The sequence below is a fragment of the Pecten maximus genome, chromosome 1 (genome assembly GCF_902652985.1).
Source record: "Pecten maximus chromosome 1, xPecMax1.1, whole genome shotgun sequence".
Lineage (NCBI taxonomy): Eukaryota > Metazoa > Mollusca > Bivalvia > Pectinida > Pectinidae > Pecten > Pecten maximus.
This window is the reverse complement of record NC_047015.1, coordinates 47,601,834-47,627,465: the sequence shown is the minus strand read 5'-3', so window position 1 is coordinate 47,627,465 and position 25,632 is coordinate 47,601,834. Positions and strand designations below refer to the sequence as shown.

Below are 25,632 nucleotides of genomic sequence, written 5' to 3'. Positions count from 1 at the left end.
TACATTCTTGAATTTTTCTCGATAACCCAGAGACCTGATATTGAGCAATTGGCATTTTCAAATGAATTGCGTTGACCAACTTTCAAGATCACAGGGTTCAAGTGAGTTAACAGCTTCTCAATAATGAAGAGTTATGATATTGGGCCAGTAGCATGGCTACCAAGTTTGTTTTCATGAATGACATTATGGTCACAAGTAAAATGCTGAGGTCAAAAATTAAGTCAAAGGTCTAGGTCATAACGCTCAAAGGTCAAAAAAGTGTTGGTATTAAACAAGGAGTAAACTTAACTAAACTTTAGCCACTGGCTCAAAGAGGTCAAAAGTAAAGTTCAAATTTTGTATCTTTATCACTGATCAACATTTTATGGCATTATGAAGCAAATTTGGTCAGAATTAAAAGAGTTAACTCACCAAAGGTCAAGGTCACCTGTATCTTTTCACTGCTGAACATTTTGTTACGAATTTATGAAGTAAAGGTTAGTCAAAACTAGAACTCGCCAGGATGGCTGACTAATACCCCCGCAATCTGCACGAATCAATGGTGAATTGGAACTGTTAATTAGAAGCTAACTAAGATAACCCAGTAAAATAGTGACCAGTTGCCATAGCAACCATAATTTTGAAAAAAAAGAAAGTGGCATGCACATCTACACATGGTCCTCTATATTTGTGTGAAGTTTCATTGAAATCGGCCCTTCGGTTTAGGAGGAGTTGTCCGGACAAACTTAAAGTTATGGTTCTTATCAGAAAACCTGTTTATAGTGACCAGTTGCCATAGCAACCATAATTTTGGGAAAAAAGAAAGTGGCATGCACATCTACACATGGTCCTCTATATTTGTGTGAAGTTTCATTGAAATTGGCCATTTAGTTTAGGAGGAGTTGTCCGGACAAACTTAAAGTTATGGTTCTTATCGGAAAACCTGTTTATAGTGACCAGTTGCCATAGCAACCATAATTTTGAGAAAAGTAAAGTGGCATGCACATCTACACATGATCATTAATATTTGTGTGAAGTTTCATCGGAATTGGCCCATCGGTTTAGAAGGGGTTATCCGGACAAAATGCATCTACAGACGGACGGACAGACAGACAACCTGATTCCAGTATACCCCCCTAACTTCGTTGCGGGGGTATAATTAAAACAAATACTCAACTGACTGTAGATCAGGGTCACTGTACCAATCGTCCCATGGTCCATGTCTGAGAAAGCCGGTTACTGAGGATGGGGTTCCGGATAATGACAATATTTGACAGAACCATCATATTCAATGATGTTGTACAATGCACATAAACAAATAAATTCAGGATTACCAATTTTGGTAGGCGTTATCAAAAAGTTCAATACAAGTGAACCAATTTCCCATGTGAGATGAATCCTTTCCCCAATTATTAAGTTTCAGTGACAAGTAGTGCAGGAGATCCGACCCTAAACATCTTTTTTTTTATTTGATGTAGGTCAAAGTAGCCTATTTTTGGTGCAAGACACCCTGTCTCCCCTACGTAACATATGTCCAAACAATAAAGTTCCAGTAGTGTAGGAGATAAAACCCAATCTTTTTCTTTGAAGTAGGTGATAGGTCAAAATGTAGGTCAGAGTTACCTACTTTTTGGTCATGACACACTGCCTATCCAAGGTGAACCCATGACTCGAGTATAAAACAGTGTAGGAGATAATGCACAGGTACATCACAAAATTATAGTGAAAATTGTTGGCCCTTTTATTTTCATAATCAGACTCTTTGTTTGTTTTTGTTTAATGTCCTATTAACAGCCAGGATCATTTGCGGACATCACAGTTTTGAAGGTGGAGGAAAGCTGGAGTAACCAGAGAATAACCACCTGCCTATGGTCAGTACCTGGCTAGTGATAAAGTGTTGGCCCACTCAATCAGACTCGAATGTGTAAAACTATGCTCCAAACGGAATCTTCACATCAAGTTTGTATATCCTTGTACTTCTAGAGAAGTAGCAATAACAAATTTAAACTGTCAAAATCAAAGATGGCTGCCTGTTAGCCATTTTGTTTTCTAATTGGTCACAAAATCAAAAGAGCACCACAATGGACTAAGAGGAACTTACAAATGAAATTTGAGAAAGATCTATCAAGGACTTCTGAAGGAATAGCAATAACAAAATTGTTTAAGGATGGACCACAGGGCAGGGTGATATGAACAGCTCACCAACTGATGATTATTGGCTAAAAAGGTTGGAATCGATTTAGATAGAGTAAAAACGATTGGTATTTACTAGTAACAACTTATTCAAAACAACATAAATAAATACTTTATTCGTAATATATTCTTTTATTTACATATCAATCTAGTGATATCATTTTATAGTTCTCTCAGGAACATCAACAAATTGCATGAGGATTTATTTCCTAGAATTAGAAACTGATGAATTATTTTGCAAGCAAAAAAAAAACAAAAAACAAAAACAACAGAGGGCCAGTATCTTTCAGTGTATATGGAGAAACACTCTATTTCTACAGAAGAAGAAATATTTTTTAAGAATTGCTGAATAACCACCATTTATATAAAATTTATTTGCTTTCTAGACTACGTTTTTCAATCCTATAGAAGAGGGATTTAAAAGAGTTTGTTTTCTTTCCCCTATTGGGCCAAACCCCTAGGCCTCTGTAGGGGCCAGACCCATTGTTAATGCAAAATTTGTTCCCCTTCACCCAAGGATGCTTCAGACCAAATATGGACCAAATCCATTCATTTCTACAGAAGAAGTAGGACTATATTGCTATATTTCTCCTATTGAACCCAATCCCTCGGGACCCTTTTACAAAATCGGTTCCTTTTCACCAAAGGATAATGCATCACCGAATCTGGTCAAGATGCAGAGTTGTTCATGACAAGTAGCATTTATCAGGAAAAGTTGACCAACAAAAGATGGACACTGTGCCAGGACGTAAGCTCACTTGCCCTTCTGGCAGGTATTCTGAATAATATACAAATATCATTGTATTCCATATTAAAATCAAGTTTTCCTTTATTTTAGAATTTAGAACTTTATCCCAATTGAGAGGCCAGCTACACTTTTTACCCTGAGCAATTAAAAATATTTAAATCCAAGAGTTCTGTTACATATACAGGTATGTTGGTTTTAATTCATTAGTTTTATCAGGAACATTGCTTTGTTACTTTTTAACGTGCCTCTCCCACATTTCTTAGTTACTCAGATGATTAAGAAAATCTTCATTTGTGTCACAAATATTAAATGTTTATAATAAATGAGTGATATTTTGAATTATGCAGCATTCTGTACACAATTACAACTCAAATAATCATCAACTGTTTGAGATTGTCAAATGAACTGATGATGTTAGCTATGTGTTTTAAGTTTATCCCGTATCCATGGTAAAAAGTTTTTGATATGAGTGTAGACACCAGGGGCATTTGCCTCGCCACATCCAGCTCCCCATGATGTTGCTCCGTACAGTGTGTAGACTCCTGTTGATAAAAATCAGAAACAAAAATACACTATGGTATACTGAGTAAAATGATTATTCATATTTATTTCAGCAGCAATCTGACCCTTTATTTTGACTTGATCAATAAAACTGACATCCCTTATTGATTTATTTGAGAAAAAGAAGTCCCTCAATGGATTATTGGGGAACGTAGACATCACATTGAATTATGGAGAAAAAGAACACTCATTTGAACATCTGGGGAAACAGACAACCTCAGCAACTTATTGGGGGGGGGGGGGGGGGGGGGGGGGTAGGATGTCTTCATTAACTTATTGGAGAAAGAAGACATCTCATTGACTTTTTTGAGAAAAGAACACCTCATAGACTTATTGAATAAAAGAACACCATCGTAGACTTATTAGGAGAAAAGGACATCCTGTTATTGACTTATTGAGAGAACCAGACACTTATTGACTTATTTGGGGGAAAAGGACACGTCATTCAACTATGGTGGAAATTGGACTCACTCAATTACTAATTGGAGAAAGCAGACACAGACAATCCCAATAACTTATTGTGAAAAAAACAGACACTCTCAATGACTTATTGGGGAAAACAGACAATATCACTGACTTATTGGGGGAAACAGACACTCTCGTTGACATATTGGGGGAAACAGACACTCTCGTTGACATATTGGGGGGAAACAGACACTCTCGTTGACATATTGGGGGGAAACAGACACTCTCGTTGACATATTGGGGGAAAACAGACACTCTCGTTGACATATTGGGGGAAACAGACACTCTCGTTGACATATTGGGGGAAACAGACACTCTCGTTGACTTATTGGGGGGAAAACAGACACCCTTATTGACTTATTGGGGGGGAAACGGAGAATATCACTGACTTATTGGGGGGGAAACAGAGAATATCACTGACTTATTGGAGGAAAACAGACACCCTTATTGACTTATTAGTGAATCAGACAGCTTGGTGACTTATTGGGGAGGGGGAGACACCTCATTGACTTATTGGGGAGGTGGAGACACCTCATTGACTTATTGGGGAGGGGGAGACACCTCATTGACTTATTGGGGAGGTGGAGACACCTCATTGACTTATTGGGGAGGTGGAGACACCTCATTGACTTATTGGGGAGGTGGAGACACCTCATTGACTTATTGGGGAGGGGGAGACACCTCATTGACTTATTGGGGAGGTGGAGACACCTCATTGACTTATTGGGGAGGTGGAGACACCTCATTGACTTATTGGGGAGGGGGAGACACCTCATTGACTTATTGGGGAAAACAAACATCCTTATTGACTTATTTGGGACAACAGGTACCCTTACTGACTTAAAAGGGAAAGCAGAGTGTGCTTTATTTAGTAATCAGACACCCACACACTCTAACTAGATACCGCTGACATCCTCACTGATCCCAGAGGTGGTAAATCCTTGATAGGATATTTGCTGATTTAAAAAAATAACTATTTAATATTTTAATATCTGTGATATTGAAATTTGATTGTAATACCTGTGCTTTCCTCACAGACGAGGGGCCCTCCACTGTCTCCCTGACAAGTGTCAACACCTCCAGCGACTAGGCCAGCACAAAGCATAGCATCAGTGATTTGTGATTTACTGTACAGTCTTCTGCACATGGCTTGGCTGATGAGGGGAGCCACTGCCTGTTTCAGCATATGAGGTGTGCCTAAAATGTGAGAGGAATATGACATCAAAACAAAGGGTTTTTAGTGTTGAAAGTTCCATCATTATATGACAATATGCTCATGCCAAGATCTACTGCAGCTAAAACTACCAAAATAATTTGGCAATAAGGCAATTCCTAGTAATAAGCTCATCTAACTCCATTATTTTGTCTCAGACTAAATAATCTGCGGTCAACAGTTATCTGCTTCGTAGCCAATGTCCATTATGGTCAGTTTAAGTTTTGGGAAAGCCCACGTCAAATATAGCTATGCTCCAAATATAGTGCAACTTGTTGCGCCCTCTGGCGGGAACAGCGTTGGTTGTAAGTGACGACACGGCAGATCCGATGTATACTTATTTCTTTGGATTTCGATTTAACAACATGCGTGGCAAACAGTTGTTACATGTACTATAATTGATAGATTCAATAATGATTTATTGTTTAGACAATTCAAATCGACCAAACACAGGTTTATTCCAGGATCACCGAACAGGAATTCGTGTTTATGTAATTGTGTACACACATGCATGTTTGTATACGGCCGATACGTATGCAGAAAAAGATTGTGTTTTCATTTGTGTACGAATGCAAACAAACGCTAACACCAATCTAGGTGATTTATTCCATCCATGATGTAATGAGAACAATACTTATAACAAGTACGAATGGAATCTTCCAATGATAACGGAAGTTTTAAACATATTTCACCTCTGTGACCTTGGAAATAGGCCAAGGTTTTTATAGCACTATGTCCTAGGAAATCCGTTGGCCAGATATAAGGCCTCTTGGGGATTCTGGAAATTTTTACCATATTTGATCCCTTTGACCTTGAAAATAGGCCAAGGTCATTGGTATGAGGATATTTCATAGCACTCAATAGCAAGAACCTTCTGAGCCCGAGATGAAGCAGTACATTTGTCTACCATTGTGTATTTCATTGGGTTTTGTCCTTACCTAGTTCTGTTTTGCCCCAGCCTGAAATATGACATCTCTTGCCAGCTGTATACTCAGTGTTACTGGTAGGTAGACATGCAGGCTGTATGAAGTCATTGAAAACAATTCCATGACCATTCTTTGCCTTGACCTTCAGTAGAGCAATGTCATTGTTGTATGTGACATCTGAAATCAGAACAGAAATGCATTAGATATTATCTATATCAAACAAAACACATCTTTTTTTTCAATTTGAAATACTAATACTGGAATTTTTTTCACATGATAATTCCCATGTTATAAACTTCACTTGTAAACTACAAAATATTCTGGTAAAATAAGGATTTTCTTTAGAACCTACCATTGTATGATTCATGATTGAGTAAAGTTTCAACTTCAAATTCTGCCTCGTTGTCATCTGGTGACTTATTGTTGAGGTCCCCCACTCTCAAAAGAAAGTCAGACTTGGTTTTACTGGAAAAAAGAAGATACGAGTTTGTAGTTATATATAACAAGAGAGCATTATAAATTAAATATTTCTAAATGCCTCTGCTTGGACCTCTGGCATACAAGTCTTATGCTTAACTCATCCAGCTAATGAGAAGTTCTCTCCAGACGAGCAGTATCAGGGCATCCAGTAGACCCTTGAGATTATGTTTTTTGACTCCCTAAAATCAGATTTAACCCATGGGTTTGAAGGAACATGTCTATTTGACATATGTTATGACCCTTCAGAATTCTGAGAAATAGTGATTTAACTACTGAAATTGCTAAAAGTCAATGGTCAATTGGATGCCTTGAGTATATTGCAGTTAGCTAATATTTACCAGCAGAGAATGCTTCGGTTAGTGTTTACCAGCCGATTTGTATTTTCCGGTTAGTATTTACCAAAGTTACATATACGTAAGACTGAACTATATAATGTAGTAAATGGTGTTTATAGACTAAATCTGATGAACCCAATATTCTGAGGTATGTCTTCAATATTTCATGAATAAAATATTATTTCTTTTCATCAGCTGCAACTGCTATCAAAAACTTACCTATCCCTAAAATTTAAGTTTCCGCATGACCATTTCCACACAACCCATCCTCAGATATAGATAACAGTTTGATAAAGTGAATGAGAGATGTTTCCATGGCTAGTACTGTAAGTATTGTCACCTTTGCAATTGATCATCAGGAGACAATCAAATATTATCGCTTCTAAGGTAAAAAGATTGTTCAGAAAGATAATCTCATAAAAACAGCAATTCAAGTACACCTTAAATGTCTATCAATTAGGTACAAACAATGTATGAATTGATTACCTAACAACATTGAAAGCAATTGTTAAGAACTTATATATTTACCCATCAAAATTTTGAGTAGGGCTGATGAACAACAAGTTCCAATCAAAACAGTGAGCAGTGCCGACAACTCACAACTCACCCATCAAAACAAGTGCTCACAACTTCCCCATCAAAACAGTGAGCAGTGCTGACAACTCACAACTTACCCATCAAAACAGTGAGAAGTGCCCACAACTCACAACTTACCCATCAAAACAGTGAGGAGGGCCGAAAACTCACAACTTACCCATCAAAACAGTGAGAAGTGCTGACGACTCACAACTTACCCATCAAAACAGTGAGCAGCGCTGACAACTCACAACTTACCCATCAAAACAGTGAGAAGTGCCCACAACTCACAACTTACCCAACAAAACAGTGAGGAGGGCCGACAACTCACAACTTACCCATCAAAACAGTGAGCAGTGCTGACAACTCACAACTTACCCAACAAAACAGTGAGAAGTGCTGACGACTCACAACTCGCCCATCAAAACAGTGAGCAGTGCCGACAACTCACAACTTACCCATCAAAACAGTGAGGAGGGCCGACAACTCACAACTTACCCAACAAAACAGTGAGAAGTGCCCACAACTCACAACTTACCCAACAAAACAGTGAGGAGGGCCGACAACTCACAACTTACCCATCAAAACAGTGAGCAGTGCTGACAACTCACAACTTACCCAACAAAACAGTGAGAAGTGCTGACGACTCACAACTCGCCCATCAAAACAGTGAGAAGTGCCGACAACTCACAACTTACCCATCAAAACAGTGAGCAGTGCTGACAACTCACAACTTATTACCCAACAAAACAGTGAGCAGCGCTGACAACTCACAACTTACCCATCAAAACAGTGAGAAGTGCTGACAACTCACAACTTACCCAACAAAACGGTGAGAAGTGCCCACAACTCACAACTTACCCATCAAAACAGTGAGAAGTGCTGACGACTCACAACTCACCCATCAAAACAGTGAGCAGCGCTGACAACTCACAACTTACCCATCAAAACAGTGAGCAGTGCCCACAACTCACCCATCAAAACAGTGAGCAGTGCTGACAACTCACAACTTACCCATCAAAACAGTGAGCAGTGCTGACAACTCACAACTTACCCATCAAAACAGTGAGAAGTGCTGACAACTCACAACTTACCCAACAAAACAGTGAGCAGTGCTGACAACTCACAACTTACCCAACAAAACAGTGAGAAGTGCTGACGACTCACAACTCACCCATCAAAACAGTGAGCAGTGCTGACAACTCACAACTTACCCATCAAAACAGTGAGCAGCGCTGACAACTCACAACTCACCCATCAAAACAAGCGCTCACAACTTACCCATCAAAACAGTGAGCAGTGCTGACAACTCACAACTTACCCATCAAAACAGTGAGTAGCGCTGACAACTCACAACTTACCCATCAAAACAGTGAGAAGTGCCCACAACTCACAACTTACCCATCAAAACAGTGAGGAGGGCCGACAACTCACAACTTACCCATCAAAACAGTGAGGAGGGCCGACAACTCACAACTTACCCAACAAAACAGTGAGCAGCGCTGACAACTCACAACTTACCCATCAAAACAGTGAGAAGTGCCCACAACTCACAACTTACCCAACAAAACAGTGAGGAGGGCCGACAACTCACATCTTACCCATCAAAACAGTGAGCAGTGCTGACAACTCACAACTTACCCATCAAAACAGTGAGCAGCGCTGACAACTCACAACTTACCCATCAAAACAGTGAGGAGGGCTGACAACTCACAACTTATCCATCAAAACAGTGAGCAGTGCCCACAACTTACCCAACAAAACAGTGAGCAGCGCTGACAACTCACAACTTACCCATCAAAACAGTGAGAAGTGCCCACAACTCACAACTTACCCAACAAAACAGTGAGGAGGGCCGACAACTCACAACTTACCCATCAAAACAGTGAGAAGTGCCCACAACTCACAACTTACCCATCAAAACAGTGAGAAGTGCCGACAACTCACAAATTACCCATCAAAACAGTGACTAGCGCTGACAACTCACAACTTACCCATCAAAACAGTGAGGAGGGCCGACAACTCACAACTTACCCAACAAAACAGTGAGCAGCGCTTACAACTCACAACTTAACCATCAAAACAGTGAGGAGGGCCGACAACTCACAACTTACCCATCAAAACAGTGAGGAGGGCCGACAACTCACAACTTACCCATCAAAACAGTGAGGAGGGCCGACAACTCACAACTTACCCATCAAAACAGTGAGGAGGGCCGACAACTCACAACTTACCCATCAAAACAGTGAGGAGGGCCGACAACTCACAACTTACCCATCAAAACAGTGAGCAGTGCTGACAACTCACAACTTACCCATCAAAACAGTGAGCAGCGCTGAGAACCCAGTACTCGCTGACAATGGTTGCTCCACACCAATGTTGATGGTACTTGGTGTTGTCCCAGCTGTCCACGTAGTTGATTAGCCGTACTCCAACTTGCCATGGAAACATACCATAATCAGCAGTATTGCCTCCAATGATCTTCTCAACACGTGGAGGCTGCCCCAAAACTCTCTCTGTGTAACCATCATCTGTTTCTCGTTTCTTGCGAGCGTTGATAATGGCCTCTAATGGTCGCTTACCACAGCCTACAAAAAAAAAAAGAAGGTAAAATTGAATTTTTACTAGCAAAGAATGTCCATGCAGGATGAAATCATTTAAAACTTTCTAAGGGCAGGCAGTGTATTATTCTCATCCCCAACAAAATGAATGTAAATGTGACAAGTATCAAAAATAAAAGCAAGAAATTACTTTAACCGCTTATAATTCAAAGGATTCATGAAAATATTTGACACAGGTGTATCATTAATATTATCTGAGTACCAGAAGATATGTTTAAAATAAAGAGAAACAAGATGTGCTTTGTTTATAGAACTATATCTATAGAACTAAAACATCTATTAATATGTGTAAGTTTTACCTGGGAATATATAATCGTCAACACTGTCGCCATCGTCTCCTCCTCCTCCTCCTCCTCCTCCAGGAGTTGGTTTTGGTGCTGTAATACACCTCACACCTGCGTCTTCATGGTGACCACAGTCGTGACCTTGGCCACGAGTACAACTCAAAATAGAAGTCTCAGAGCCGTCACAGCCAACTTCATCCATCAAAATGGGCGTATCTGTGGAACCCCTCCCGAAGTAGGCATCCCGCAAAGCTATACCACCTCTGTCAACATATACCAATGATAATATTGTACAGACAGAACTACTACAAAAGCCATACAAATCACAAGGTCTACACCTGTAGTTTTATACCTACCTATCATAGCCCAGCATCCTACATACAACACTCGCATCCTCATCTGACCAATTGTCGTCACAGACTGTCCCTCGTTGACCTTCTAAAATGACCTCCACACGACCTTCACTTGCATCGTTTCCATTCACCAACTGGATATCAACAGCTATTAGGATAAAGAAAAAAACACAAGTGAGAAGGGAAGATATACCAACTCCTCATCAGTAACATCATGAAATCATTTTTATGCTCAAGCATGAGATCTGTGCTCAACCCAACTTCCTTTAAACTCACTTAAATCATGAAGTAGCAGTTTAAATGGAAAACTTAAACATAGAAAATAATACCTTATTTTAAGTCTTTCCAAACTTTCTCAAATCATGAAAAAATATTAATAAGAAATCAGATTTATCAACAATGGTATTTGAGCCTGAGCACAAATTGTGTATATAAGTATGAGTACATTTTCATGAATGAGGGTCCAAAGGTTCTGGAGATATTTTATACACAAGCTTTTTATTTTGAAAGTGGTCAAATAGGCAAACCTACCACAGTTGTACTGGACTGTCAGGTATTTTGCTGTGTCTTCACATGGGTCAACTAAATCTGAAAACATTGCCCGAATGTTCTGTAATTCACACTGCTGTTGGCCATTACAAATGTGCATTATAATATCCAGTACCCCTTTTACATTACATCTTCTACTTCTACTGGCCCCACTGGGACATGTCTGACGATCTCTTCGACCATAGGTGGCATCCAGTATCTCTAGTCCACCAGCACATTGTAGTGTCACAGAGTCATCAACACAAACAACCTCTGTGTGATGTGCTGTATTGATAAAAGAAATTTAATAGCAAAATATTGCGACCAATATACATTAGTTTTCCTCATTTTGAAAAAAAACATTACTATGTATGTACATTTCTGTATATTGATATCCTGAACATGAAGGAATATTCCATATATAGAAATAATTAACATGCATTTCTTGGTTGGTTTTATATAACACACGAGGGCTATTCCAGTAAAATATCTACCTGACCCCAGGACTCCACAATAACTCACTTCTATCCATGGTTGGATTGCCTTCCTATTACTTCTATGTAATTTATTAAATGAATTATATAAGCGGTACCCTTAACCCAACCTGGAGTCCTGGGGTGGGGGTAGATGTTTTGCTGGAAATCCCTTATTGGCAATTTGGTTCTCAGTACTTCTAGGGAAGCATTCAGGTTGGAATTTACCAAGAATGGCCAATTCAGGTTTTTTTACTCGTGTTAAGCTATGCATATAGGTTTCATTAAAATAATAACAGCACTAATTTTTTTCAATGATGTATCTTATGATTAAACTCTAATTCTAAGACATCACCCCTCAAAACAAAATTATTTTTAACCTAGATCTGTATCCACTAGCCAAGCTCACACACATGCCGACTTGTTTAATAGATGGTGCAAGGACGATTACATAAAACCTGAAACTTTTCTTCCCAATAAATTGATAGCCCAGTGAATTGATGGCTCGACCAAAGAGTTTATTGTGGCCATTTTACCTGTGGAAGGATCAATCTCAGAAGTACACGACACTCCAACATAGCTGGATGGTGGACAATCATCAGCATCAAGGTTCTCCTCCAAAGTACAGTTAGCCAGTACGGTGCTGGCCGGGGGACAGGATACGGTGTAGGGCCATGCTCTTGTTAGACTGGACGTTGGGGGATCAGCCATCAATACTCCACTCCTAGTAAGGCCATGTTTTATATTCAACAGCATGAATTAATCAAATTACTGTATTAAACGAGCATTCCTTTGTTAGAGGATGTTTTGATTCTATAAATCAACATCTACCAAGGGATTGTATCTGTTGCATATTAATTATTCAATAGTACGATTGTCTTAAAACAGTATGACATGCTGATTTTCAATGAAGAGAACATTTTCTTTCACAAAAATTTATTAAGAATGTGACATTTTATATAACTAACCTGAAGCCTAAAGTTTTACACACAAGTGTGGCCTGTTCATCATTATAGCGAGACTCGTAGTTACAAAGGCCACCCTCCACACCAAAACTGACCAATTGGACTACTCCTTCGTTTTCATTGGAACCACCCAAAAGTCCAATCTGAATATCTGGTCATAGAATAAAAAATACATTTTACACCTGTTACAGACATGCAAAACAAATAATATTTCCTCTTAATAAAGAAACAAATAAGTCAATATGGAATAATTTTGACCTTCTGTGAACAGCCAGTGTCATTGGTGAAGCAGAATCTCAATGTAGTAGCTGATGACTACATCAGTGAACAACATATGATAGGCCCATCACACGCTATCTAGGGCAATTGAGGTAAAGTGTCATGTCTAAGAATAAAACCTGAACATCACAGGACAATCTGTGATTTCAGCTTCCACGTCCCTAAACATCATAGGACGATCTGTGATTTCAGCTTTCATGTCACTGAACATCAGAGGACGATCTGTGATTTCAGCTTCCATGTCCCTGAACGTCACAGGACGATCTGTGATTTCAGCTTCCAGGTCCCTGAACATCACAGGACGATCTGTGATTACAGAACAGAGAACATCACAGGACGATCTGTGATTTCAGCTTCCACGTCCCTGAACATCCCAGGACGATCTGTGATTTCAGAACATCACAGGACGATCTGTGATTTCAGCTTCCACGTCCCTGAACATCCCAGGACGATCTGTGATTTCAGCTTCCATGTCCCTGAACATCACAGGACGATCTGTGATTTCAGAACATCACAGGACGATCTGTGATTTCAGCTTCCATGTCCCTGAACATCCCAGGACGATCTGTGATTTCAGCTTCCATGTCCCTGAACATCACAGGACGATCTGTGATTTCAGCTTCCATGTCCCTGAACATCCCAGAACGATCTGTGATTTCAGCTTCCATGTCCCTGAACGTAACAGGACGATCTGTGATTTCAGCTTCCATGTCCCTGAACGTCACAGGACAATCTGTGATTTCAGCTTCCATGTCAATCACCTAACACCATAGGTAGGGATCAAACATTAATTCAGATCCTTTGTCTGTTGCTCTACCGACAAAGCTGTTACAGCCCTCTCAGACATAACCAAGTGGCACAAACATGAACAATTGAAATACAATAATTCCTTAATGTCTGCACAATATGAAACTACATAATTATGGACTAGAGCACCGATATATTTATTGTTTGTTTGTCTGGATAGATCAATCCAATCTGGCAAAATTGACTGTTGTACAATTCACTTACATTGCTCAAGACTTACATCTCTTCATCAGTCCATGCATGCATGCAAAAGATGTCCTTTAAAAGCCTTACTGCTTGCTGTTGCTTCCATGAAGGGCTCAGTAAGACACACGGCCCCTGCATCTTCTGAGTGGTCACAATTGTGTGTGCCCCATCCACTATGGGAGCATTCCATAAGACTGGTTTCCTCCCCTGTACAAGCCACCTCGTCCAGTAAGATCTGATCACTGCCAGGTCCATAGGCAGCTTGACTTTTTGATCGTCCATCTCTATCAGATGATAAATGTATTAGAAACAGGCATGTTAAAAGACAGGCAGCAAGAATTTGTCTTGACAACTGGCTTCAAATACTTTTTATTTAGTGTTGAACTGAACTAGACCAAACAAAATGTTTTGGAAAACTAGAAAATGTCTGCAAGACATGGATGCCATCCCCATTCCAATACAACAATACAGAATGACATATGTAAAACTATATTCTCCCCCTACCCCCCTCCTCCCAATGAAATGGTGGAGATATAATAAATTTCATGTGACTTACACAAATCCAAGCATCCTGCAGACAACTCTAGCATCTTCTGGACCCCAGTTATCATCACAGACTGTCCCCCTTGTCCCTGAATATATGACCTCTACACGACCTTCAGAGGAATCCGGTCCATTCACCAGCTCAACTGTAAAAATAAAGGAAAAACAATAAATGTCATTGCAAGTATTTTTAACTCTTTACTATAATCCAACTTTTAAGATTCTGAACTGTATACAGTAGAATTAAACAACCTATATCATGATAGGTCACATGATTTCCCTAGACATGAAAACAGGAATGCAAACATACAAGTTTGGTTGGAAACAAATGCAATTGTGAGTGATGGTCTTTCCTGTGGGTGGTGACCTCATCTGTTAGTGCTGACCTTTACAAAAGATGAGCTCACCTGTGATTGGTGACCTTACCTGTGAGAGTTGACCTTACCTATCAGTGGTGACCTCACCTGTAAGTGGACCAGCTGTGGTGGTATTACTGAGTGGTGACCTCACCTGTAAGTGGACCAGCTGTGGTGGTAGTACTGAGTGGTGACCTCACCTGTAAGTGGACCAGCTGTGGTGGTAGTACTGAGTGGTGACCTCACCTGTAAGTGGACCAGCTGTGGTGGTAGTACTGAGTGGTGACCTCACCTGTAAGTGGACCAGCTGTGGTGGTAGTACTGAGTGGTGACCTCACCTGTAAGTGGACAGCTGTGGTGTTAGTACTGAGTGGTGACCTCACCTGTAAGTGGACCAGCTGTGGTGGTATTACTGAGTGGTGACCTCACCTGTAAGTGGACAGCTGTGGTGGTATTACTGAGTGGTGACCTCACCTGTAAGTGGACCAGCTGTGGTGGTAGTACTGAGTGGTGACCTCACCTGTAAGTGGACCAGCTGTGGTGGTATTACTGAGTGGTGACCTCACCTGTAAGTGGAGCACCTGTGGTGGTATTACTGAGTAGTGACCTCACCTGTAAGTGGACCAGCTGTTGTGGTAGTACTGAGTGGCAGATCTTCGTCCATAGTACACATGACCCCAACATCCTCGCCATGGTTACAGTTATGTGTACCCCAGTTTAAATCAGGACATTCCCACAAAGTGGCTTCCTCCCCTGTACAAGCTACATCATCCAGCCAAATCTTGCCTTCACCTTGCCCATAGCTGGATGTATCCATCTTCATTCCATTTCTGCATAGAAAAATTGAATAATGTAATGAAGATTGGTCCAGGTAGTTTATTTACAATATGAAGACTCTATTTGTTGATTTTGAATGGAGATAAACCCCTTTCACTTGATTAACTGAATTTCAATACTTCAAACTACTCAATAAGGTCATGAATGGCTAAACAACAGTCCCAATAGGCCTGAATCCTTCACCTGTTATCCAGGGATCCTTTTTATACATAAACATAATTAAGAACAAGTATATCAGAGACCAGATGTTAGATTGTACAGTTATTTGAAAAGGTATCTTTTAAATATTTTGGCCAGTTTTACTCTTTCAAACTTAAATCATGGTCAAGGTCATTCATTTGTACAAACATCCAAGCCTTCACCCAAGTATGCTACAAGCTAAATATCAGGTCTCTGAAACTTTTGGTCATTGAGAAGAAGCTGTTTAAAGATTTCAGCCTATTTGACTCCTGTGACCTTGAGTATAGGTCAAGGTCAGTCATTTGAACAAGCTTGGTAGCCCTTTTCCCCAGCATGCTACAGGCCCAATATGAAGTCCTTCGGGCAGGTGTGCTAATAAAGACGATTACCTAAATCCCAGAGTTCTACAAACAACTCGAGCATCTCCATCATCAAAATAGTCATCACACACTGTGCCGTTGATACCAGTATGCTCTATGAGGATACGTCCCTCGTGTGGTCCAGTGCCTCCAACCAGTCGCACAATGTCTGTAACAAAGTAATAAAGGGTGTATCCTATCTTATGTCCAACACAACAACTATTTAAGAGTGTTCGTTGTAATTCATAAGTCAAATATTTAAGGGTGTATCCTATCTTATGTCCAACACAACAACTATTGAAGAGTGTTCGTTGTAATTCATAAGTCAAATATTTAAGGGTGTATGCTATCTTATGTCCAACACAGCAACGTATTATGTCTGACACAACACATTGTAAACCAAGAGTTTATGCTGTAAATCATCTGTTACACAACAACTATTAAGGGTGTATGCTACCTTATCTCTGACACAACACCTCTTAATCCTCGGGTGTATACTACCTTAAGACAGTAACACAACTTTTCCTTTTGACTTAGATGTCAGCAACTTTGTCTTACCTGGTTTAGGAGTAGTGGACACTGGTACGTCATTAGTACACACGACCCCTACATCTTCACCATGGTTACAGTTGTGTACACCCCAGCCATTACTCGGACACTCCCACAGTGTGCTCTCAGCTCCCGTACATTCTAGGTTATCCAGCCAGATCTCGCCATCACCAGGTGGAAATGTGCCCTTAGGAGCAAAACTTCCATCTCTGACATACATAAAAAATTAATAAATATATGAAAGTCTACTTTAAGTCTTGTCTTCAATGGAAGTGTCACTTTTCTCATCCTAGAACACTTAATATGAGTAATTTTTGGCTTTCAAATAATCAAATAAATCTTTTTGTCAGTTTGAATATGTTTTATCAATAGCTGAAATTATAATATTCAATTTGAGGTATTTCTTTAGAAACCCTAAGTGGTGTCAAAATTGTGTCATTGTTAAACATCAGCCTTTTTGACAATTCCTTCATAAAATATTACTGAAACTCTACCTGAATCCCAGCATTCTACATATTATCCCTGCCTCCACTGCATCAAACTCGTCATCACAGATAGTTCCTGCTACACCTTCATGATGAATAACAACTCGGCCTTCATAGGAACCTGTTCCATCGGCCAGGCTGATAGTGTCTGTAAAAATAAGAGAATACTGACATGCAAACTTTGCATTCTAACTAAAAATCAATAAAAAGAGAGTGAAATATGAACAAAATGAAGTTTTGCATGGGAAACCTTGAAAAATGATAAGGGGATTAATTAAGAGCAGGTTTTCCAGAAGGGTAAACATCACCTGCTTTATTGGCCATGTAAGTCTCAGGTCAAATTTGGATTAAGTTACAATATTTGATGGTGCTTTACGAAAACCTGACATTTGGTTTATTTTGTTTAACGTCCTATTAACAGCCAGGGTCATTTAAGGATGTGCCAGGTTTTGGAGGTGGAGGAAAGCCGGAGTACCCAGAGAAAAACCACCGACCTACGGCCAGTATCAAGCAACTGCCCCACGTCGGTTTCGAACTCGCAACCCGGAGGTGGAGGGCTAGTGATAAAGTGTCGAGACACCTTATCCATTTGGCCACCTGGCCCTGAATACCTGACAAAGACAATCCTTGTATATATTATAGCTAATCACTGTGTCAGCTATGTGGACATGATCTTTGGGATTTATCATTTATATTTCACATGTTTAAATGTTCATTCAGCATCACCGTCATAGTTAACTTCTACAAATTTTGACTTCAGTAACCTCTGGAAACAAAGTGTGGATGTTTGAGGGACAGATGCTGGAGTTACCATTGTGCATCCATATTTCTTCTCTTGACAAAAATAATTTACAGATTAAAAGGAAAGTAGTGGGGTCATCTTATTTACAACAGTGATCCTGTCATAAGCCGTCGTTCAGACTAAAAGAAGATTAGAATGAGAGGAGAAAAATTATCACAGGAAAATGAAGAATTTGGAATCATTTGATAATTTTATTAAGTAATATTTTCGTGAAATAAAAATTATTATTAACTAGATATTATTTTTGTGAACAAAAATATATTTCTCCATAATTTTTTTCATATTTTTTACCATGCATTGCATTTTTTTTCAATCAATTAACCTTGACCTGTAGGTCACTATAGGTTGTACTACACTTTAACAGTTTGGTGATAAAGGTATACAGCAACTTTAATAAGATTTCCTTAAAGGTTAACAAGTTATTGCCCGTATAAGAATTATTGTAAAATTGAGCTCTCAATTATTTGACCTACAGTTACCTACAGCAGTGCAAGTCATATTATCTTTAGAGGATGCAACTATGCTACAAGATTCATGAACATATTTTCAAAAGCATAGAAAGTTTAGTCTAGACAAGAAATTCCTGAAAAGTTTGCACTTGTTTGACCTTGAGGTCAAGGTCACAGTGACGTAACTGCAGTGCACTAACATCAGCATTATGTGATGCAAGTATGCTCGAAGATTCATCAAAATGTCTTGAACAGTATAGAAGTTATTGGAAAATTTGCGCTTATTTGACCTTTGGCCTTGAGGTCAAGGTCAATGTGACCTAACATAATTGCACTGGCTTTAGGTGAAGTATCCTCCAAGTTTCATCAACATATAATCAGAAGTTTTGGCCCGGACAAAAATTATTAGATGAAAAAGTTTGAGAAGAACCTGAACTTGGTTAAAGGAGTGGTCAGGTGGTACAGTGGTAACACACTTGCCTTTCATGTAGGCGGCTGGTGTTCAATTCCCCGATCGGACGTGAAAAGGTATGGGGTCACATGCCCGACCATGTGGGTTTTCCCCAGATACTCCGGTTTCCTCCCCTCGTGTGCTTCCATCCGGGCCAACAAGAGTGATTAATATAAGTTGCTATATCTTGTTTTGCAATTGTTGTGAAATAAATAAAGTGTGAAACATTTAATATAATTGACATACCTTCGTATACTTGTGTCGTGGTGGTAGTGAAATGTCTCTGACATTTTACACCAACATCTTCACCATGGTTACAGTTATGGACACCCCACTCAATACCACTACAGTCAAACAAACTGGATTCTGTACCATCACAATTCAAGTCATCCAGCCAAATCTCACCAACACCAGGCCCAAAATACTCAGTGGCCACCACATAACCATCTCTATAAAAGAAAAAATATGTAACGGACTTGATACCAAACCTATGGCAGAGGCGGATTATGTTTTCCCGAGAAGTTGTTTAGTTCAAGCATGAATATTGGAAATAGGATTGAAGTGAAATAGATATATATAGTCAAACTTGCATAAAATGATTGTTTAAAGAATTTCACAAATGGGTCTCCCATAGACAGAAGGGACCTTTCCACAGGCTATTTGACACACGGGACCAAAACATCTGGTATGCCACATGCCATCCTACATATACAAATGTATTTATAAAATTTCATTGACCTTCAGTTAGTCAGAAGCTAAGTCCTATACAAATTTGACCTTTGACCTCAATGCATGTCACTAAAATTTTGACATATAGGTCCTAATTGGTATGGAATAAACTGTCAATAAAAATGTATTTACTGATGTAAGTAAGACGTTATGGCCAAACAATAGATTTTAACCTCGACCTCCGTGTGACCTTGACTTTCGGGGTACAGTAATAAAATGGTACATGTCAAATCACCATGTCTTTCTACACACATACATACAAGAAATATGCACCTAGAAACTTACTCAAAAAATGAATTTGACCTTTAACCTCAATATGACCTTGAGCTTAACGATAATATATATATTCATAACATTTCCTTGACCTACCTTCAATGAGAAAGAGAACTACAGTATGGATTATGGATTTGACATTAAAAACTTATTTGACCTTGACCTCTGCAAACAAACATAATTGTTTGCAAAATCTTTTGGGGAGCAATGGGGAAAATGGTCACAAAAAGAAAAAATTGTCAGCAGATAGCCATCACTGTAATTTAAGGAATGACAATATATTAACACACTTAAAATTCTTAGCAAACAAAATTATACTTCTAAGTTATTTATGATATCGAATAGATGCTGTATCCGAATCCATATAATTTTTATGATGTGTATAATAATACCTGTATCCTAACATCCTACAAAGAACTCCAGCTTCATCATCTTCAAATCCATCATCACACACAGTGCCATAGACATTGTTATGCAGGACCTCTACCCGGCCTTCATGAGGACCTTCACCTCTTACCAACCTGATCCTATCTGGATAAAACAGAAAACTACAATGCTGAAATAATGTTATTGTTATTTACATGAAAGATTCTTTAATACCATATTCAACAATTCTTTTTTAACCTTTCCCTTGACCTCCACATCAAGGTCACATGGAGGTCAAGAGTATCGTTTTTAATATGCACATATGAACAAAACATACATTGAAAGAAATTCATTGAAATCAGTAACCATGACTTTTTGGAACCTGAGATATCCAAGTTCTGTAGGACTCACTCAAATTACTGGGACTCATCAAGATATTGCAAATGGTATTCTGGACTCACCTGAAAAATATCCTACAAAAATTACAACATAAAATTTGAGGATTATCAAACATGTTCCTTCAATTCAAAACCTACCTCTAACTTCGGGTGGGGGTGTGGGACGGCGAGTACTGGTAACCAACTCCTGATCACAAGCTACGCCTACATCCTCCTCGTGGCTACAGTCATGGGCCCCCCATTCCCGTGCCTCACAGTCAAACAGACTTTTCTCTGTTCCGTCACAGACCACATTGTCCAGCCAGATCTTCCCTGTACCATATCCATACAGATCAACAACCGTCCCTCCCCTGTAGCAAAAATACAACAGTAATTATTCACATGAAATTTCGAAATCACTCAAAACTAGGTACACACAGAATTTCCAGATTTGCTTGAAACTATTTAAATGTTAAAACAATATCATAAATTATAAATTATTTTACAGAGGATCAAATAGGGCACAAATTTTAATGTATCTCTTATGTATTAGACAATTTTATATGTTAGAAGCCGCAACCAGGATGATCATTATTGGAACAGTTTGAATTTATTTTGTCCCCTCAAAGATAGAGTCAATGCTTGTTTGTTTGGGTCTAATAAGGTGTAGTCGTCTTCTGCTCGGATAACAAGTGGTATGCAGGGTGTCCCACTAAGACAACAGTACAATCCAGGAAGTGGTGGAACACCACAAGCTGGGATGGTCAGTTTGGGTGTTGTTTTTTTCGTAATGGTCACAACCCTAGTTCTCATTTTGAGATATGACTGAACCTAGATTTTACCTAGATTTGTATTGTATTGATGAAGCAGGAAATGCTTACCCCTCTGAAACACCTGGGTTCATGTTCATGAAAACACTCTCATGCTCAGATACACAGTTCGTGTTAAGGCTCAAATACTTTTAGTGATAAATCTGATTTTATCATAATTAATGTTTTTTCAATGATTTCAAGAAATTTTGGAAAGATGTCAAGCAAGATATTATCTTCGATGTTCAGAATTGTTCTTTTTCAGATTTCATGCTTTAACATGAGAATGGTTTCATGAATATGAACCCAGGTGTTTCAGAATGGTATTTCCTACTTCATCGATGACAACATACCATACAAATCTAGGTAAATCTAGGTCCCTGGTCCTATTCCCCTTGTCTTCATTCAGTATATATAATACATTTCTTTATTACATTTCCTAGTTTTACTGATTTTGAATAAGAAATACGGTTTCTTTATCATGGTGGTATGCTCCCTGTTTTTGACCTTTACCCTTTATCCTTTACCAATTCCTTACAAAAGCTAACAAAGAGAAGATATAGATCTAACCAAATCTGGGTGTGAACATATCTGTTGTAGGGTACATGAGATGACTTTTACACCAGCTTTTTAACTTCGAAAGTGGTCAAATGTGACCTTTGACCTGTAACCATTATTTATGACCAAAACTAAATCAAGTGTAGAAATTAAAGCTATTTCGGCTTAGTGTGGATATGAGTAACTTTGTCATTCATATATATTATACATAAAAACTTTTAGTTAAGGACAGATTATTACTGAGATAACAGATACTATATACTCTGCTTACCAGGTATGATATATATCAGCTTTAAGGTGTTATTTTTTCATGATTTATAATTGTAAAGACTAATTATGCCTACGTGAATCCAAGCATACTGCACACAACTCTGGCATTGTCATTGTCAAACTCATCGTCACATACAGTTCCATTTAATCCATTGTGTTGGACCTGAACCCGTCCAGCATGTGGTCCTGGTCCATCTACCAGGAAAACCTTGTCAACTGAAACATAGATTAAGTGGTGATTACTCAAAGCCTTCTGACCCTCAGTCAATAGTTATTTTAAAAATGATGTCACATCTTTAAAAAATCTTCTGAAAACAACACTTTCACAATTTCTTTTGACAATGATAATTGTGAAATGAAGCATTTATTTTATTTTAAGCGTAACAGTACTTTAAAATTTTGATTGATTTTGAATTTTTTTATTTTCTTGACTAGATATACATGATACATGTGTAGCGGAACTGGACTGGACTGATAGCCAGTGGCCAGCTAGTAGCTCAAATGGTTAGAGTGTCCTTCTAGAGTTCAGATGTCCTGGGTTCAAGTTCTAGTCTGATCATTGCATTTTTCCTCTCCTTTACATTTGGCACCCAACTAAATGCCCACAAAGGTGGTATAGGATCTTGTGTGTGTCTTTGGGGTCAAAGACTTTGTTGTCTTTGGGGTCAAAGACTTTGTTGAAGGAGGGAGGAATGTAGCAGAACTGGACTTGGCTGAGTGCCGGTGGCCAGGTTGCTTGAATGGTTAGAGCTGTCTAGAGTTTGGAGGTCCGGGGTTAGATTCCTGGTCTGGTCGTTGCATTTTTCCTCTCATGTTACACATGCTGGGTATTAATCAGTGAGGTCTTTATAACTTTCCAGACAATGTTTACTCGGATTCAGATCATCTACCCTTAAGAAAACTTACCTACATTGTGTTGGTGATAACACACTACACCAATATCCTCAGTGTGTCCACAGTTGTGCTCAGTTCTGTAAGTACAGTTGATCAAGGATGTCTCTGTTCCTTCACACCTCACATCATCAAGAACGATGTCGCCAGACCCCTCCCCGAATACATTTGTTGTTATTCCTCTGTATAAGGTCAAAGGTCATTTTAATAGCAGAAGACAATCAATTAATGAAGGTTTTTCAAACCACAAATTCAACAAAAGGTGAAACAAATCTAATAAAAACGTATTTAACTAAACAATTGTTCCAATCCCTTTAAACATGATTCTACACCTTTTTTCTCAAAAGGGTGTGTGTGTGTCTGTGTGCTCTTAATACCTTGATACCTTTACAAGAGGCCCATGGGCTTTAACAGTAACCTGAGTTTTAAAATATTTCTTTGACTCTTTTTGACCCCGCCCATCAGTGCCTGGGGGTCAGTCTGGCTAACATTTGCATACTATCAAACTGCCTTCCAAAACTGCTAATTAATTCTTATCACTGCAATTGAAATCTAACAAAGATAGTCAAAAATGTGATTTCTTTTATAAACTATAGTAAAATTACCCCTTCCCAAGGGCAATGTGAGACCCCAGGGTCATGAAATTCACAATTTTGGTAGAGCACTTGAAGACCCTTCCACCTAAGAAGAGTACATGTTTCTACCTTATTTCTTGAGAAGATGATTTTAAAAATTTACGCTTTGTCAATTTGACCCTTTTTGGCCAGCACGTCAAGCCTCTCGGGATCAGCCTGTACCAATATGCATATAATATTCAACAGACATCCCATACTGATAATTCTAACCACATTTTTATCATTTCTAATGGCAATTGGAACATAAAAACTGTATCAAAAATGTGTTTTCCCCATATAAACTATAGTAAACTTTACCCCCTCCCCAGGGCAAACATGAGACCCAAGGGTCATGAAATTCACAATTTTGGTAAAGGAACTTCAGACCTTTCTGCCTGTAAAGAATATTTGATTCTACCATAACTGGGAGTTGAGAAGAAGATTCTTAAAATTTAAGTCAATTTGACCCTTTTTGGCCCTGCCCCTCTAGCCCCTGTGGGGTGGGGACCATATAATTTACAATTTTTATTGACCTTTAGTTATGGAAGCTCCCGGCGAAATTTCAATGAATTTGGTTCAGTGGTTTTTGAGAAGAAGTTGAAAATGTAAACTGTTTTACTACGTTTGGCGGACAGACGACGCATGACGCCTGACAAAAGGCGATTGCAATAGGTCATCTCAAGTGACCTAAAAAGTTACTTACCTCAATTATTTTACCAAAGACTTTGCCCCAGAAATCTACTAAAAATGTTTTCTTTTTTCCAACCCTGATTTCAAGTTTAAACTAACACACCCCATCTTGATTTTGTGAGTCGAAAGTATGCTTACTAGATTGAAAATTTCCATTGCTAGAGAAGACTGTATAATAAACAATGTAACAGTTGTAATATTTGATTCAAAAATTCTAGACTGCAAACTATTTTTTTTAAATCTTGATTTTACAATAATATCAGCATTTCTATGGCAACCCTAAATTTTTGGGTTATTGTAAACCCTTGGGTGGTCAGTTAAGGCAGACTGGTTATCACTCTCGCCTTTCAGCTAGGCAGCCAGGATTCAATTCCCTGACTGTACATGAAAGGATATGGAGTGATCTGCCCCATCGCAACCATATGTTGTTGTTTTTTTTCCGGGTACTCTAGTTTCTTCCAACATCAAGATTTCTTGGCACTTCCATCCAGGCAATCAAACATGATTAATTAATATAAGTTAGTATAACTTATTTTGCAGTTTTTATGAAATAACTAAAGTTTACATTTTACAAACCTTGGACATGTAGACACTTACAAATCAAAACCAAGCATCCTACAGACGACTGTGGCAGCCTGCTCGTCAAAGTGGTCATCACACACAGTACCTCGACTACCACCTACAGTGGCCACTAGGCGACCAGCAGTAGCATTACCGCCCTCCAGCTCTACCTGTATGGCTGGGGAGAAAATTAACATCGTTATCTCAGAAACAAAATAAAAACGGGAAAGATCAGGAAAGAAATTTAAAAATAAGACAAAAGTAAAAACTGTTTAGATTGGGGAACACTGGATTTCACTGATAAAACTTGAACTGTAGAACGTTTTAGGAGTTTTGAAATACTACACACTTTAAAAAAGGTGCAGTCTTTACAAATTCTAAGGTAAGACATTTACATGTTGTATCATTATCAATATAAGAACAAACACCTAAGGTATCACATTTACCTTTATCTTTACTTAATTGCCTGTTCTACCATAATAAACATTATTAATAATAAATATTATAAATA

The 25,632-nt window shown here is 38.8% G+C and overlaps 1 protein-coding gene across 2 annotated transcripts in view; it reads right to left on the bottom strand.

Annotated features, from left to right (window-relative positions):
* Window positions 1-2,269: 2,269 nt before the first annotated feature.
* LOC117336155 (deleted in malignant brain tumors 1 protein-like) overlaps window positions 2,270-25,632 on the bottom strand; it is a 46,630-nt gene continuing 23,267 nt past the window's right edge. For both annotated transcript variants that reach the window (XM_033896545.1, XM_033896554.1), the window contains 22 exons: window positions 25,158-25,299; window positions 23,272-23,438; window positions 22,440-22,581; window positions 20,888-21,099; window positions 20,378-20,516; window positions 19,230-19,432; window positions 17,291-17,429; window positions 16,806-17,005; window positions 16,278-16,416; window positions 15,484-15,701; window positions 14,529-14,661; window positions 14,060-14,256; window positions 12,704-12,851; window positions 12,272-12,459; window positions 11,266-11,547; window positions 10,738-10,882; window positions 10,397-10,644; window positions 9,791-10,064; window positions 6,438-6,550; window positions 6,098-6,262; window positions 4,967-5,143; window positions 2,270-3,462 (listed from right to left, as the gene is read on the bottom strand). In XM_033896545.1, coding sequence (XP_033752436.1) covers window positions 3,335-3,462; window positions 4,967-5,143; window positions 6,098-6,262; window positions 6,438-6,550; window positions 9,791-10,064; window positions 10,397-10,644; window positions 10,738-10,882; window positions 11,266-11,547; window positions 12,272-12,459; window positions 12,704-12,851; window positions 14,060-14,256; window positions 14,529-14,661; window positions 15,484-15,701; window positions 16,278-16,416; window positions 16,806-17,005; window positions 17,291-17,429; window positions 19,230-19,432; window positions 20,378-20,516; window positions 20,888-21,099; window positions 22,440-22,581; window positions 23,272-23,438; window positions 25,158-25,299 — 3,899 coding nt within the window. In that variant the 3' untranslated portion in view covers window positions 2,270-3,334. The remainder of the gene's footprint in view (window positions 3,463-4,966; window positions 5,144-6,097; window positions 6,263-6,437; window positions 6,551-9,790; window positions 10,065-10,396; window positions 10,645-10,737; window positions 10,883-11,265; window positions 11,548-12,271; window positions 12,460-12,703; window positions 12,852-14,059; window positions 14,257-14,528; window positions 14,662-15,483; window positions 15,702-16,277; window positions 16,417-16,805; window positions 17,006-17,290; window positions 17,430-19,229; window positions 19,433-20,377; window positions 20,517-20,887; window positions 21,100-22,439; window positions 22,582-23,271; window positions 23,439-25,157; window positions 25,300-25,632) is intronic.